General features: G+C 40.8%; 1 protein-coding gene across 1 annotated transcript; it reads left to right on the top strand.

The window, feature by feature from the left end:
• Positions 1 to 2,048: 2,048 nt before the first annotated feature.
• NFAM1 (NFAT activating protein with ITAM motif 1) lies at positions 2,049 to 11,648 on the top strand. Its single transcript, XM_063134977.1, has 3 exons — positions 2,049 to 2,107; positions 4,184 to 4,519; positions 11,482 to 11,648. The coding sequence occupies exons 1-3, from the start codon at positions 2,056 to 2,058 to the stop codon at positions 11,646 to 11,648; spliced, it is 555 nt and encodes a 184-aa protein (XP_062991047.1). The 5' UTR covers positions 2,049 to 2,055.
• Positions 11,649 to 11,720: the final 72 nt, after the last annotated feature.

Raw genomic sequence — 11,720 nt, 5'->3', positions numbered from 1 at the left:
TCCATTCCTTATACTGTTAGGACAAACATTTCAAAAGAACAAAAAGGTGTCATACCTGACATAACAAAGCCACAAAGGTGATACAGGAAGATTCCCAGGTGGTAACAATAGCTGTTGCAGGTTAAAAACAATGTGGTCAGAAAACTCAGAGCCATCATAGATACAAATAGGACAATTGAGGATGGGCATCAATGTTGAGAAATTGCTGGTCTTACACCTGGGCAGTGATTCTATCATGCTTTAGGAGATCACTTTGGAACTGGTATATGCATGCAAAATTACATTACCATTTGCCCGTCCTAAGGCTATTGAATATTTGGAATATTGATTAGAATTACTTCTGGCCTTGCCTATGTGATCTACAGGGTTATTAGGAAAGATCACTTTGTTGTCAGTTTCCCCACCTTTACCTTGCAACATTTAGACAAGGCATTCTTGAAGCGACCACCTCCTTGGTTGCCAGTTAGCACTGGAGTCTGCAGGGCATATCTGCCATGCAGCCTGCTAACAGTGGTTCGCCCCCGTGTGCAAGATTTTAAAATAAATGAATAGCCAACTTGGGGGAAGGGAAGATGAATTGGGACCATGGAGGGAGGGGTTAATCCTTTGCTCCCACCATGGTTCTGGTCTGAACTACCCATTGCTGCAATTGCTATTTGCAATTGAGGAAGGCTCTTACAACACAGACAGACACACACACACACACACACACACACACACACACACAGACAGACAGACACTTTATATAGGTACATATAATAATGTGGGAATTGGTCATTATCTACATATAAGTAGCAAATGTCCATGTTCAGACCACTAATTCCAAAGTAAGGAAAGGGGACAGATATTATCTATAATTACATTGGAAATCAAATAATCCAGGCCTGTAGTCTCCAGCCACCAGTTAGCAACTCTAACACCACTGAATAATTTGAGAGTTCTAAAGGATAAAACTGTGGAGACTGGGGACCTGTGGAAGTGCTGATGATTGACCTGGCTTGCATGTATTGACAACTCATGAGTTTAAAAAATGCCATGGGTTGTCATGCGCGAGCGGGAGAGAGCAGCCATGCTGCCTGTTGCATGTCCATTTCTTCTGCTTTTACTCTACAACCCACGACTGGCTCCTTGATAGGTTCAGCTGGGTTAACCCAACGACATCATGCTCTAGAACCTACAAAAGAGCAGATCATGGGTTGTGGAGTAAAAGCGGATGAGGCAGGCATGCTGCAGGCACACAACAACCCAATTTTTTTAAACCAATAGGTTCTCCTTACATGTGAATGGCCCCATAGTATTCTAAAATAAGGCATCTCGTTTCATGCGTGTGTGCTGCTCATTTTTATCTCAATGGGTCCTGTGCAGGAGAACTTCCCATGGATTGTTAATTGATGGGTTGAGCCACTTGAATTTTCTGTCTCATACACCAACATGTCATGGGTCAGGACAGATCCTGTATAATAGGAGATTATGTCATAGCATTTTAAATTTGTACTATCAGCAAAAGCTGTTTTGTGAATGGTCACTGTGACAGTAAATGTGTGTACTTTCTATACTGACCTAACTGTTTACAGTACCCCCACCCCACACAACCATATGTAATGTACCTTATTCTACAACTTAGCATAACACTGCATGCATCTGCTGAAGTGGGCTCTAGTCCACAAAAGTTTAAAGCAGTTGTTAATCTTTAAGGTGCCACATTTCTTTCTTTCTTTTCTTTTTGCTTCAGTAGGCTAACATGGCTATCCCCTGGGAAGCATCCTATACACACTTAATTGAGAGCAAGACCCATTGAATTCAATGTTGTTGTTTTTCTGAGAAGACATGCATAAGATTGCTTTCTGAATCTGATTAATGCAAACAGCCCAAATAGCAGAAAGGGCTGATCAAAGCAGAAGGGCTAAAAACGGAACAAACTAATTATATTGTTTGTTCCTCCTAAAGCTGTCCCTCCCACCCCACAAAAAGGGAAGAAGCCATTTCTTAGGAAGAAGCACCCGTTAGCTCAGAACCTGTGAGCTACTAGCTAATAATTTCTTTTCAGATGCTGCCATGGCCGATAGTCTATACATTATCTTGCTGCTGTGGACTCTTCGATGTGCAGGTAACATTCCCCATCCCCAATGTTTTGTGCCTTCCCCACCCCTCTTGAATCTCATTCAATTCACAACTGAATTTTAACTAGTTTCTATAGATAGATACCTTTCCACTTGTTCAAAACCTTAATGTTTGCTGTATATGTTTACCTCTCTCTTTCTCCTTATATCTCTCTGCTGTCCTTCATCCTTGTCTGTAGTCATCTTTCAAACTCCTAAACGAGAAAAAGAGGGCGATGGTGGTGCCAGCCACCTCTCTGAGCTACCACAGGATAGACTAGAGCTGTTAGAGTGTACCTAGTTGTGGGTCCAAAATTATATTGTAATTTGTTATTGTGTTTGTTCCCCTTTTATTCTCTCCCTTTATATTCCAGAAGTGTATAAGCCACCCTGAGATTTCTAACAGAACTGGGGTAAATGTGCGCGATATTCTATAAATAGCAAAATAGTAACCTCACCAATTTGAAGGTCAGTGTCTTAAGACCCACTGGCCTGTATCACACATAATGCTAATCTGTAGTTTGTTGCCCTACCCATTTGTCTGGCAGATGATCAAACAAACCATGTTTTGTTTTCTCAATCCCTGGGTTGTTTGTTTCCCTCCTCTTTCACATGCTCCTTCCTTGTATCCCAAATGCCTTGACAGCATAGAGTGGCTGGGATTTTTTTTTACTTCTCTTGCCCACCACCTCTGTAGCTTGGCAAAACAACCTATGGACAACTCATGGTTCTGGGCTCACACATAAAGACAACCCATGGTATAAACAACCCAGAGTTCACAACCCAGCAACAAACCATGGGCTACAGAAGAGGTCCACAAGAGTCACATTAGCACACAGCCTCACAAAGCACCGGCAAATAGACACACGGAGCACCGTTCTACCTTGTGTATCCTGCAGTGTGAGAAATAAAAATAGAAAGAATGCTATGCTAAACAGTCAGTTTTGAAAATTTCTCCCTACCCCCATTGTCTCTGTTGTCAGACTGTAATGTATTTTGGCAAGCTGAGTAATACAGCCATTTCCGCCTATCGCTTTCCACATACCAGAATTTCAGACCAAGAGCAGTAAAGTTTGGGGGCAGGGGAGGCGGGGAAGAGGAAGTCGGTGGCTGCATAGAGAAGATAAATTCTCTCAGCATTTTTCAGACTACATATATTATTTGAAACTTGCAATTCCAATGGAGACAACAGTCCACAATTCAGCATAATCACCGTCTGTTATTGGACAAAGCACTGTCAGCATCAGCACCTCTCAGTACTCCTGCACTTTACTGGGCATGCTCCACATCGGTCCGTGATGGGTATATCCAGAACTGCATTAGTGTATTTCAATTAAGAGGGGTTGACTCATACTTTGCCCTACCATATCTAGCTTCCACATATTGCAGGGCATGGCAGCAAATCTTGAATTCACCATGCCAATGCCTATGCTGACTGGGAATGATGAGAGAAACAGGCCAACACATCTGAAGAGCATCATTTTGGAGAAGGCTGGTATACAAAGTTAAGTGCAAACCAAAGCTTATGTGTACACAAATGGATCATGGGTGCAGGGTTTACGTGTATGAATATATGCACATAAGATTTAGTTAACATTAAATATACTACATGAACTTTGGGGTTGTGAGTTCAAGGTTTTCTGCCCTGCCCTGCCCTGCCCTGCCCATTTTGACTAGGAATGATGGGAGTTGCAGTCCAACAAATCTGAAGGGCACCGTATTGGGAGAAGGCAGCTCTACACACTGTAAGGAGTTGGTATGTGAACATGAGACTTTCTTCCATGCCCTGCTGATTATAAAGTGAGGATGCAATGTGAACTGATCAATAGTGAGAAAGGCTAGTGGATTTTGTACTGGTGATACAGTTCATTAAGGTATTTTGTGGTATGGACTATTCCGTCTGTCATTACCTTGTTCTTATTTAATGAATTAAAATGGTGAAATTTGCCCTCCCCTTGTATCCAAGATAGTCAGATTTTGACAAAATGCAAATGACAGCACCCATTTAATTGGACATTCCCCACCCACCCCCAGCCCAATCTTGGGTAACGTCGTAAAAAGTAACATTTTTTTTCATCTAACAGGATCTCTTCAGGTAAAGGAAGAATCTTCAATGCTGGTTGCTTTTGCCAATGAGATAATTAAAGCAACCTGCAAAGTTACCTTTGCTTATACAAAAGAACATTCAACTTTCAATATTAGTTATTTTTGGATGAACTTGGAAGGCAATGAAATCACTGTGAATAAATGGATAGTCTCTGAAAAGATTCCAAAAAATCGTCTGAACGCAACAGTCACAAAGGTTTACTCACTTACCATAAATCCTGCTAGCCACAACTCTGTTAGTGGAACCTACTACTGCAAAGCTAAGTGGGAAACAACAACAAAAACAGGATATGGGACATTTATCCTTTTCAGAGGTAAGCTCTCAAAGGCAAGGCAAGGTTTGTGGGCAGCAGGGGTAGGTTAGCGTTTGAACAACAGTTAGGTTGGGTTTTCTTGTGTAAAGGGGATTTTCAGCTTTTGCTTCCTTTATATGAACACAAACTAGAAGTAAGCAAATTACAATGTTTAATTGCAAGTTGCAAAAAAGATTCTTATGGCACCTTAGCAGATCAACACCTTTATTTTGGCATAAGCTTTCACAGACAATAGTCAATTTTATTTGTATGTTTGATTATTCATCCATTCAACTGATCAGCCATCCAATGACAAGAGTTTTCCTGATGACGTACAAAGGTGTTTTTTTTTTTAAAAAAAATAGTAATAATCCAAAATCACAATTATAATAAGATAAATTAAGGACAGCAAAACTATACAATAAAAATAAATAAACTAGAACTCAAACAACAGTTCATCAGTGGACTCTAATACATGAAAACTTTTCCCGTAATAAATTGGGAGCTGTCTATAAGTGGGGAAAGCCCCATGGTGGCTGTGGATCTGCACCCCGTCAGTGAGATGATGTAGGCGCAGGTTCACAGCCACCGCAGGGCTTTCCTGTGATGCTACATTTAGAAAAAGTTGGGGATTTACCCTGACATTTTCAAAGGGAGCGACATCAACACAGGTACTTCCACTGTGTGATGTCGCTTTGGGGCCAATCTGGGGTCCACCTGAGAGGAGAACCTGGTGGAAGGCAACCAGCAATTAGTCGCCTTCCACCAGGAAGAGGGTGGTTGCGATTCCGGGACCCGGATGGCCACCCAGAAACCCCATACTCCCTCCTCGGAATCAGGATTACCTGATGCCACCCCAGGAGAGGGAAAGCGCGGGGTTGAAGAGGGAGGTGGTGCCAACCTGGTTCCATGAAGACAGCCCCTTGGTTAGCCTTTAACGTGCTACAAATAGTTTGATTTTTTTTCTGCAACAGGCAAACAATTCTATCCATCTGGAAATTGCTAAAACAAATTGGAGTGGATATTATTTGCTCCTGCCTCAGTTTTGTATAAAAGAGAAACTGAAGCTGAAGAAAGGCAATATGCTTTAAAAGGATTGAAAATAGTTTGAGAGAAGCTTTGGCATACACACACATTTAGTTTGTTCTATTATCACCTCCGGTCAAACAGGTTTTTGAAATAACACAATACACTATATATTGCATGCATGTCTGTCTGAGAGATTAAGATTGTAGAAAGACAGTTTTTTCAAAGAGTTAAAGATGATTTAAAAGAGGGAGCAATACTCCTGGGGGCAGTCTATATGTGAGAAAAGCCCTGTGTTGGCTGCGAATCTGCACTGCATATGACTCCCAACACTTTCATTGGGAGCAAGGTCAGTATGGCTCTTCCACCGTCCAATGTTGCTCTGAGGCCAGTCCTGGTGGAAGGTGACTGGCAATTGGTCGCCTTCCACTGGAAAGTGGGCAGCTCTGGTACCTGGATGACTGCTGGAAACCTCATGCTCCCTCCTTGGTGTCAGGATTACCTGCCACCAACCCCGGGTGAGTAAAACCATGAAGTTTCATGGGGAGGTGGCGTCAACTCAGTGCTGTAAAGACAGGGCCCTGGAGAATACCTGGAATGTTTAGTCAACAGGCTTCATGGAAGCGCCACACAATCTGGAGAAACTGTGCTGGTTTAAGCATAGGGCCATCAATAGTAGGTGTTAATGAGAAGCTAATTCAGTTCCACTCAATTAATTTGTGGAGCATGACATACCTTGTAACAAAAATGTCTTATATTGGCTGAATCGCTAAACTTCAGTCAACATGACCAGCTCCATCTCTTCTATGGCTCAAAGCTCTCAGTTTCCTCTATCGGAATTCTGTCCCCTAGTAGCCACGCATGATTCTCTGTCTGAAACTTAAACCGAAAGTAGTTTCCCCTTCCTCTAAAGGAGTTTTGTATACTTTATTTCATTACTCTCTTACAACTGGCTGGTTGTCAGACCTCCACCTCATTAGCTAAAGAGACATTCCTGCCTGTTGTAATGAGATAAACTTTCAAAACCAAGGAATGGCCTTGTATGCTCTGATGCTGCCAAAGCTCAGCTATTTTATTTTATTTATATCCTGCCTTTCTGCCAAAAAATGGTTAACAATAACAAAATAGAGATTAATTAAAAACAAAATCTTAATTAAAACATAATGTAAAAACAAATTAAAACCACAATTAAGAATACAATAATAAAATAAATAGCACGCAACCAATTTTTTAAAAAATCACCTTTCAGCAACAGACCAGCTTATATGCCCAAGTCCTGCTTGAATGAAAATGTCTTTGCCTGCTGACGGAAGGACAACAGAGAGGGGGCCAACTAGTTTCCTGGATCCTGGGAGAGGTCACCAAGAAAGGTCTCTCCCACATCCCTACCAAACATTTATTTATTTATTTGTTTATTGCATTTATATCCTGCCTTTTTTTCTCCAAGGCACCCAAGGTGGCGTACATAATCCTCCTCCTCTCCATGTTATCCTCACAACAACAACCTTGTGAGGTAGGTTGGGCTGAGAGTATGTGACTTGCCCAAACTCACTCAGTGGGTTTCCGGTAGCCTGGGCAACATATGGATAGTCCATTTTAAAACCCTCTGAAATGGCTTCAAAACATGTAGGATTTGGTGATCCTGCCAGGCATAATATCTTATACCAAGCAGTATAAAAAGATTGCCAAAGCAATCCTGTATCAATCTGCTTCTTATGGTTTTGGGGAGTATTTGAAGCATTTTCTTTTGCGTTTAAATGCCATGTAAACTTGGATTTTCTTCAGAATTAATAAAATTTACTTGTTTAATTCTACAAGGTACCTCGTTTTTCTCCCCCCCCCAACCAACGGTCTGCAGACATCACCCTTATGAATTAATGCGCTCAAATAATAGTGGGATTCATTTTATACAGGAATTTTAAGGTGAACTCAGGCACCTTGATGGACAGATAGGATAGCTGAAGTTAACTGGACTTTTTTTCCTCCCCCCACCCCAAGGTCTGGGGATTTTTAAAATTTGGGATACAGATGGGAATACAAGGGCAAGAAATTTGAGGGGAAACTGTCTATCTGATCTCTGCACCTCTTGTGGGGGTAGCTGCCAGACAAATTCAAATGCCATTTTTCCTCACAATATTGTACATCCACATACATCCACACAAAGAGTATCAAAAGAAAATTTATAAGGATTGCAGGCTCTGGCAGCTGCCAGCAGCAGGGGAAAGATATAGGAGTAATTGTCAGTAATGATCATTAACCGTTTCAGGTTCATGCCCAACAGAATTCAGTAAAATCAAAGATACAGATCCAAAGAACATTAGTCACAATAAACTCCCATTGGAATTAATAGAACATAAATTAGTATCCACTAACCTGCCTTGTTAATTTCAGTGGAATTTAAGCATGGCTTTCTCTGGATTTGTGCTAAAGTAAAATCATCAGTTTGAAGCTGGAAAAAAACTCACATAGTAGTTTGTAAGGGTTAATAAATCAGGTGTTGTCAGGGATTTAGTTGGAAGGGTTGGGAATTGGAGGATAATGCTGGGAATGTGGAATGCAGCTGGGTCTAATAGGTAAAAAAGCAATGAAAGCAGTAATTAGAAGATCATCAAGTGAGTGGGCATAATTGGCTGGAAAAGAAGACAAGAGGCAGGTATCCTTAGCAGCCATGATTGGTAGAAAAGCAGTACATGGAATATGTAATGTGTCCCAACAGTTATCAGTGCACTTCAATACTAACAGAAAGCACGAGAGTAGATCTAGCCAAAATTCGCAACAATGTACTGTTACTATCATTACTCTGCTGATAGTACCAAATTCCGGGTTTGTGACTACAGTGTGATGGGTTACATTAGGGTGACCATATGGAAAGGAGGACAGGGCTCCTGTATCTTTAACGGTTGTATAGAAAAGGGAATTTCACCAGGTGACATTTGTATGCATGTAGCACCTGGTGAAATTTCCTCTTCATCACAACAGTTAAAGCTGCACCTGTCATCCACAGAGATGCACCAGGCCCTTCCCTTAGTGTTAGCAATGAAAAGCTCTATACAGTCGTGTGAAAAAGAAAGTACACCCTCTTGGAATTGTATGATTTTACATATCAGGACATAATAACAATCATCTGTTCCTTAGCAGGTCTAAAAATTAGGTAAATACAACCTCAGATGAACAACACATGACATATTACACCATGTCATGATTTATTTAACAGAAATAAAGCCAAAATGGAGAAGCCATGTATGAAAAAGTAAGTACACCTTATGATTCAATAGCTTGTAGAACCACCTTTAGCAGCAATAACTTGAAGTAATCGTTTTCTGTATGACTTTATCAGTCTCTCACATCGTTGTGGAGGAATTTTGGCCCACTCTTCTTTACAACGTTGCTTCAGTTCATTGGGGTTTGAGGGTATTTGTTTATGCACAGCTCTCTTAAGGACCCGCCACAGCATTTCAATCGGGTTGAGGTCTGGACTGGGCCATTGCAACACCATGATTCTTTCTTTTTCAGCCATTCTTTTATAGATTTGCTGGTGTGCTTGGGATCATTGTTCTGTTGCATGACCCAATTTCGGCCAAGCTTTAGCTGTCGGACAGATGGCCTCACATTTGACTCTAGAATACTTTGTTATACAGAGGAGTTCATAGTCGACTCAATGATTGCAAAGTTCCCAGGTCCTGTGGCTGCAAAACAAGCCCAAATCATCATCCCTCCACCACCGTGTGACAGTTGGTATGGGGTGTTTGTGCTGATATGCTGTGTTTGGTTTTCGCCAAACGTGGCGCTGTGCATTATGGCCAAACATCTCCACTTTGGTCTCGTCTGTCCAAAGGACATTATTCCAGAAGCCTTGTGGTTTGTTCAGGTGCAACTTTGCAAACCTAAGCCGTGCTGCCACGTTCTTTTTAGAGAGAAGAGGCTTTCTCCTGGCAACCCTTCCAAACAAACCATACTTGTTCAGTCTTTTTCTAATTGTACTGTCATGAACGTTAACATGCTCACTGAGGCCTGTAGAGTCTGAGATGTGTAATATGTCATGTGTAGTTGTTCATCTGAGGTTGTATTTACCTAATTTTTAGACCTGCTAAGGAACAAATTATTGTTATTATGTCCTGATATGTAAAATCATACAATTCCAAGAGGGTTTACTTTCTTTTTCACACAACTGTATGTTCTGAGGCTGCTTCTCTCAATGAACTAGGCAAGCTGGCTATGTCCCTAGTCTCAGCCCAGGGTTTGTTCACCTCTAGAGCCATGTCTAGTACATCGTCTTTAGGATATTCACTCCATGGTTGGTTGGTCAGCTTCCAAGCAATATAGCTGTTCTTTAATTGCTGACTTTATGGATCACCGCTGAAAAGGTCAACAGTTGTGAGAGTTCGCTCTGTAAACTAGTGTTAGTTTATCATCCATCATTTGGCCTGGATTCTGAACTATGGGGACATTCTTATATATGTTAGGATCATAAACATATTATATTTTTGAATTGCAACACAGCCAGAATCTTATTGTATACTTTTGCAGTGTTGATGGCATATATTGTGATATTGGGTATTTTCCACTGAATGGTACCAATAGTTCATCAATTCTAACCTTCTTGTATGGTCCAATTAACTGTGGGAGAATCTCACAGTTGTTGTCAAAATGACTTCAAAAGCCAAATTAGTAAATTTTGCTTAACTCTATGATTTAAAAATAACAATTCCCAATTTTGCTGGGTCACTAGATTCTGAGAAAAAGAATGAGTTAAATTCTGGTTTGTAAAGGGTTTTTGTAAACCTTTTGGGTATTATTGACTCCTAATATGTTTTAAGGTGATCTTAAGCAGAGTGAGTAATTTGTCTATTATGATAACTGACACAGTATTGTTTTGTCACCCTCTTGGCTCTTTTTCTCACACAAAAATATAAAATACCATTTCTGGTCTAAATATCTGTAGACATGGCAAGTAACTAAACAATTTAAGATAACATTTTGTGGGGTCACATAGACTCCTAGTTTCGTAAGTGCATACTTTTCACTTTCCCAACAAGGGTAGAATTGACCCCAAAGCTATAAGAATAAATCCATCATCCCCCACCCACCCATTAGAATTAGGAGGGGAAGCCTTGAATACACCAAATGACAACTCACACCTTATCATGACTGAGGGATAACTGAAGCATGGAATTGTAGAAGACCAAAACAAAAGTTGTATGATTTCTTTCAGTGCTGCCAGTGTACATTTGGCCTCACCTGTCAACAGAGGGTTAAGCAGCATGTTATGTCCCATTCTCTTTTCTGCTAAGTTACACATATTACTGTTTGCCTCCTTTTTTGGAGCTTTGTCATATCTATTACTCTGTTATTTATTCCCACACGTTTCTGCAAACAATGCTGTCAGTTCATCTCTGTTGAGAAGGTTTTAGTGCATTTCTCAGTGTGCATGCTCAGGACTGCATTGATAGCAAGTTAGTATCAAAGGATGCATCAACAAGTTATTTAGCACATTTCTATCCCATGTTTTCTCCATCATGGAATTCAAGGTAATGTTGATGGGGTTCTCAGGGAGTCTCTTGCCAAAGGAAACATCCACTATGTAGTTCTTCTGTTGCTCTTGTATGTCCATTTATTTCAACGAGGTTTTGGAATGCAGGATAACTTCCCAGAGGAATGTGCCCAAAGTGTGGTAGAGTGAGAGAACAAATGGGCAGCAATGGGCATATTCTGGGTGTACATGTTTTACCAGGCTCTCAGTTTTAGGACTTCTTAGATTTACACACGATGTGTGGAATAGAAGCCTCAGGTGGTTCTGGTTGTTTCTACAGCACCATCAATATACCCAGTCATGCTTACATAATTCCCTGTGGATTTTAGTCTTATTATAGATTCAGATTTTTTAAAAATAAACATTGGCTTTCAACCTCTACTTGACTAGTGGATGCTTGGCTTTCCTCTTGTTTATGTCCTTACAGACAAAGGATATGAAGAACCCCTTCATATCATGTGGATGTTACTCATCACCTTTACCATTGCTCTGGCAGTTTTGAGCATCATGGGAACAGCCCTGCTTTTCTGGAAGAGAGAGGCAAGTTATCAAACGTATTCTTACTTGACTCCATCATGTTGTACTGGCTACTAGATGCAAAAGGACATAAACTTTCCCACTAGTATTTGGTGCTGAATACCACAGTTCATTGCAGCACTTGGAATG

The sequence above is a fragment of the Elgaria multicarinata genome, chromosome 9, assembly GCF_023053635.1.
Source record: "Elgaria multicarinata webbii isolate HBS135686 ecotype San Diego chromosome 9, rElgMul1.1.pri, whole genome shotgun sequence".
NCBI classification, from domain to species: Eukaryota; Metazoa; Chordata; class Lepidosauria; order Squamata; family Anguidae; genus Elgaria; species Elgaria multicarinata.
This window is presented reverse-complemented; position numbering and strand designations above follow the sequence as displayed.

What these genes read in the sequence shown, in the direction of transcription:
- NFAM1 (XM_063134977.1), top strand. Translation starts at nt 2,056, where the DNA reads ATGGCCGATAGTCTATACATTATCTTGCTGCTGTGGACTCTTCGATGT. An exon ending in GTGGACTCTTCGATGTGCAG is followed by an intron (nt 2,108 to 4,183) that starts GTAACATTCCCC and finishes TTCATCTAACAG; the next exon opens with GATCTCTTCAGGTAAAGGAA. An exon ending in GACATTTATCCTTTTCAGAG is followed by an intron (nt 4,520 to 11,481) that starts GTAAGCTCTCAA and finishes ATGTCCTTACAG; the next exon opens with ACAAAGGATATGAAGAACCC.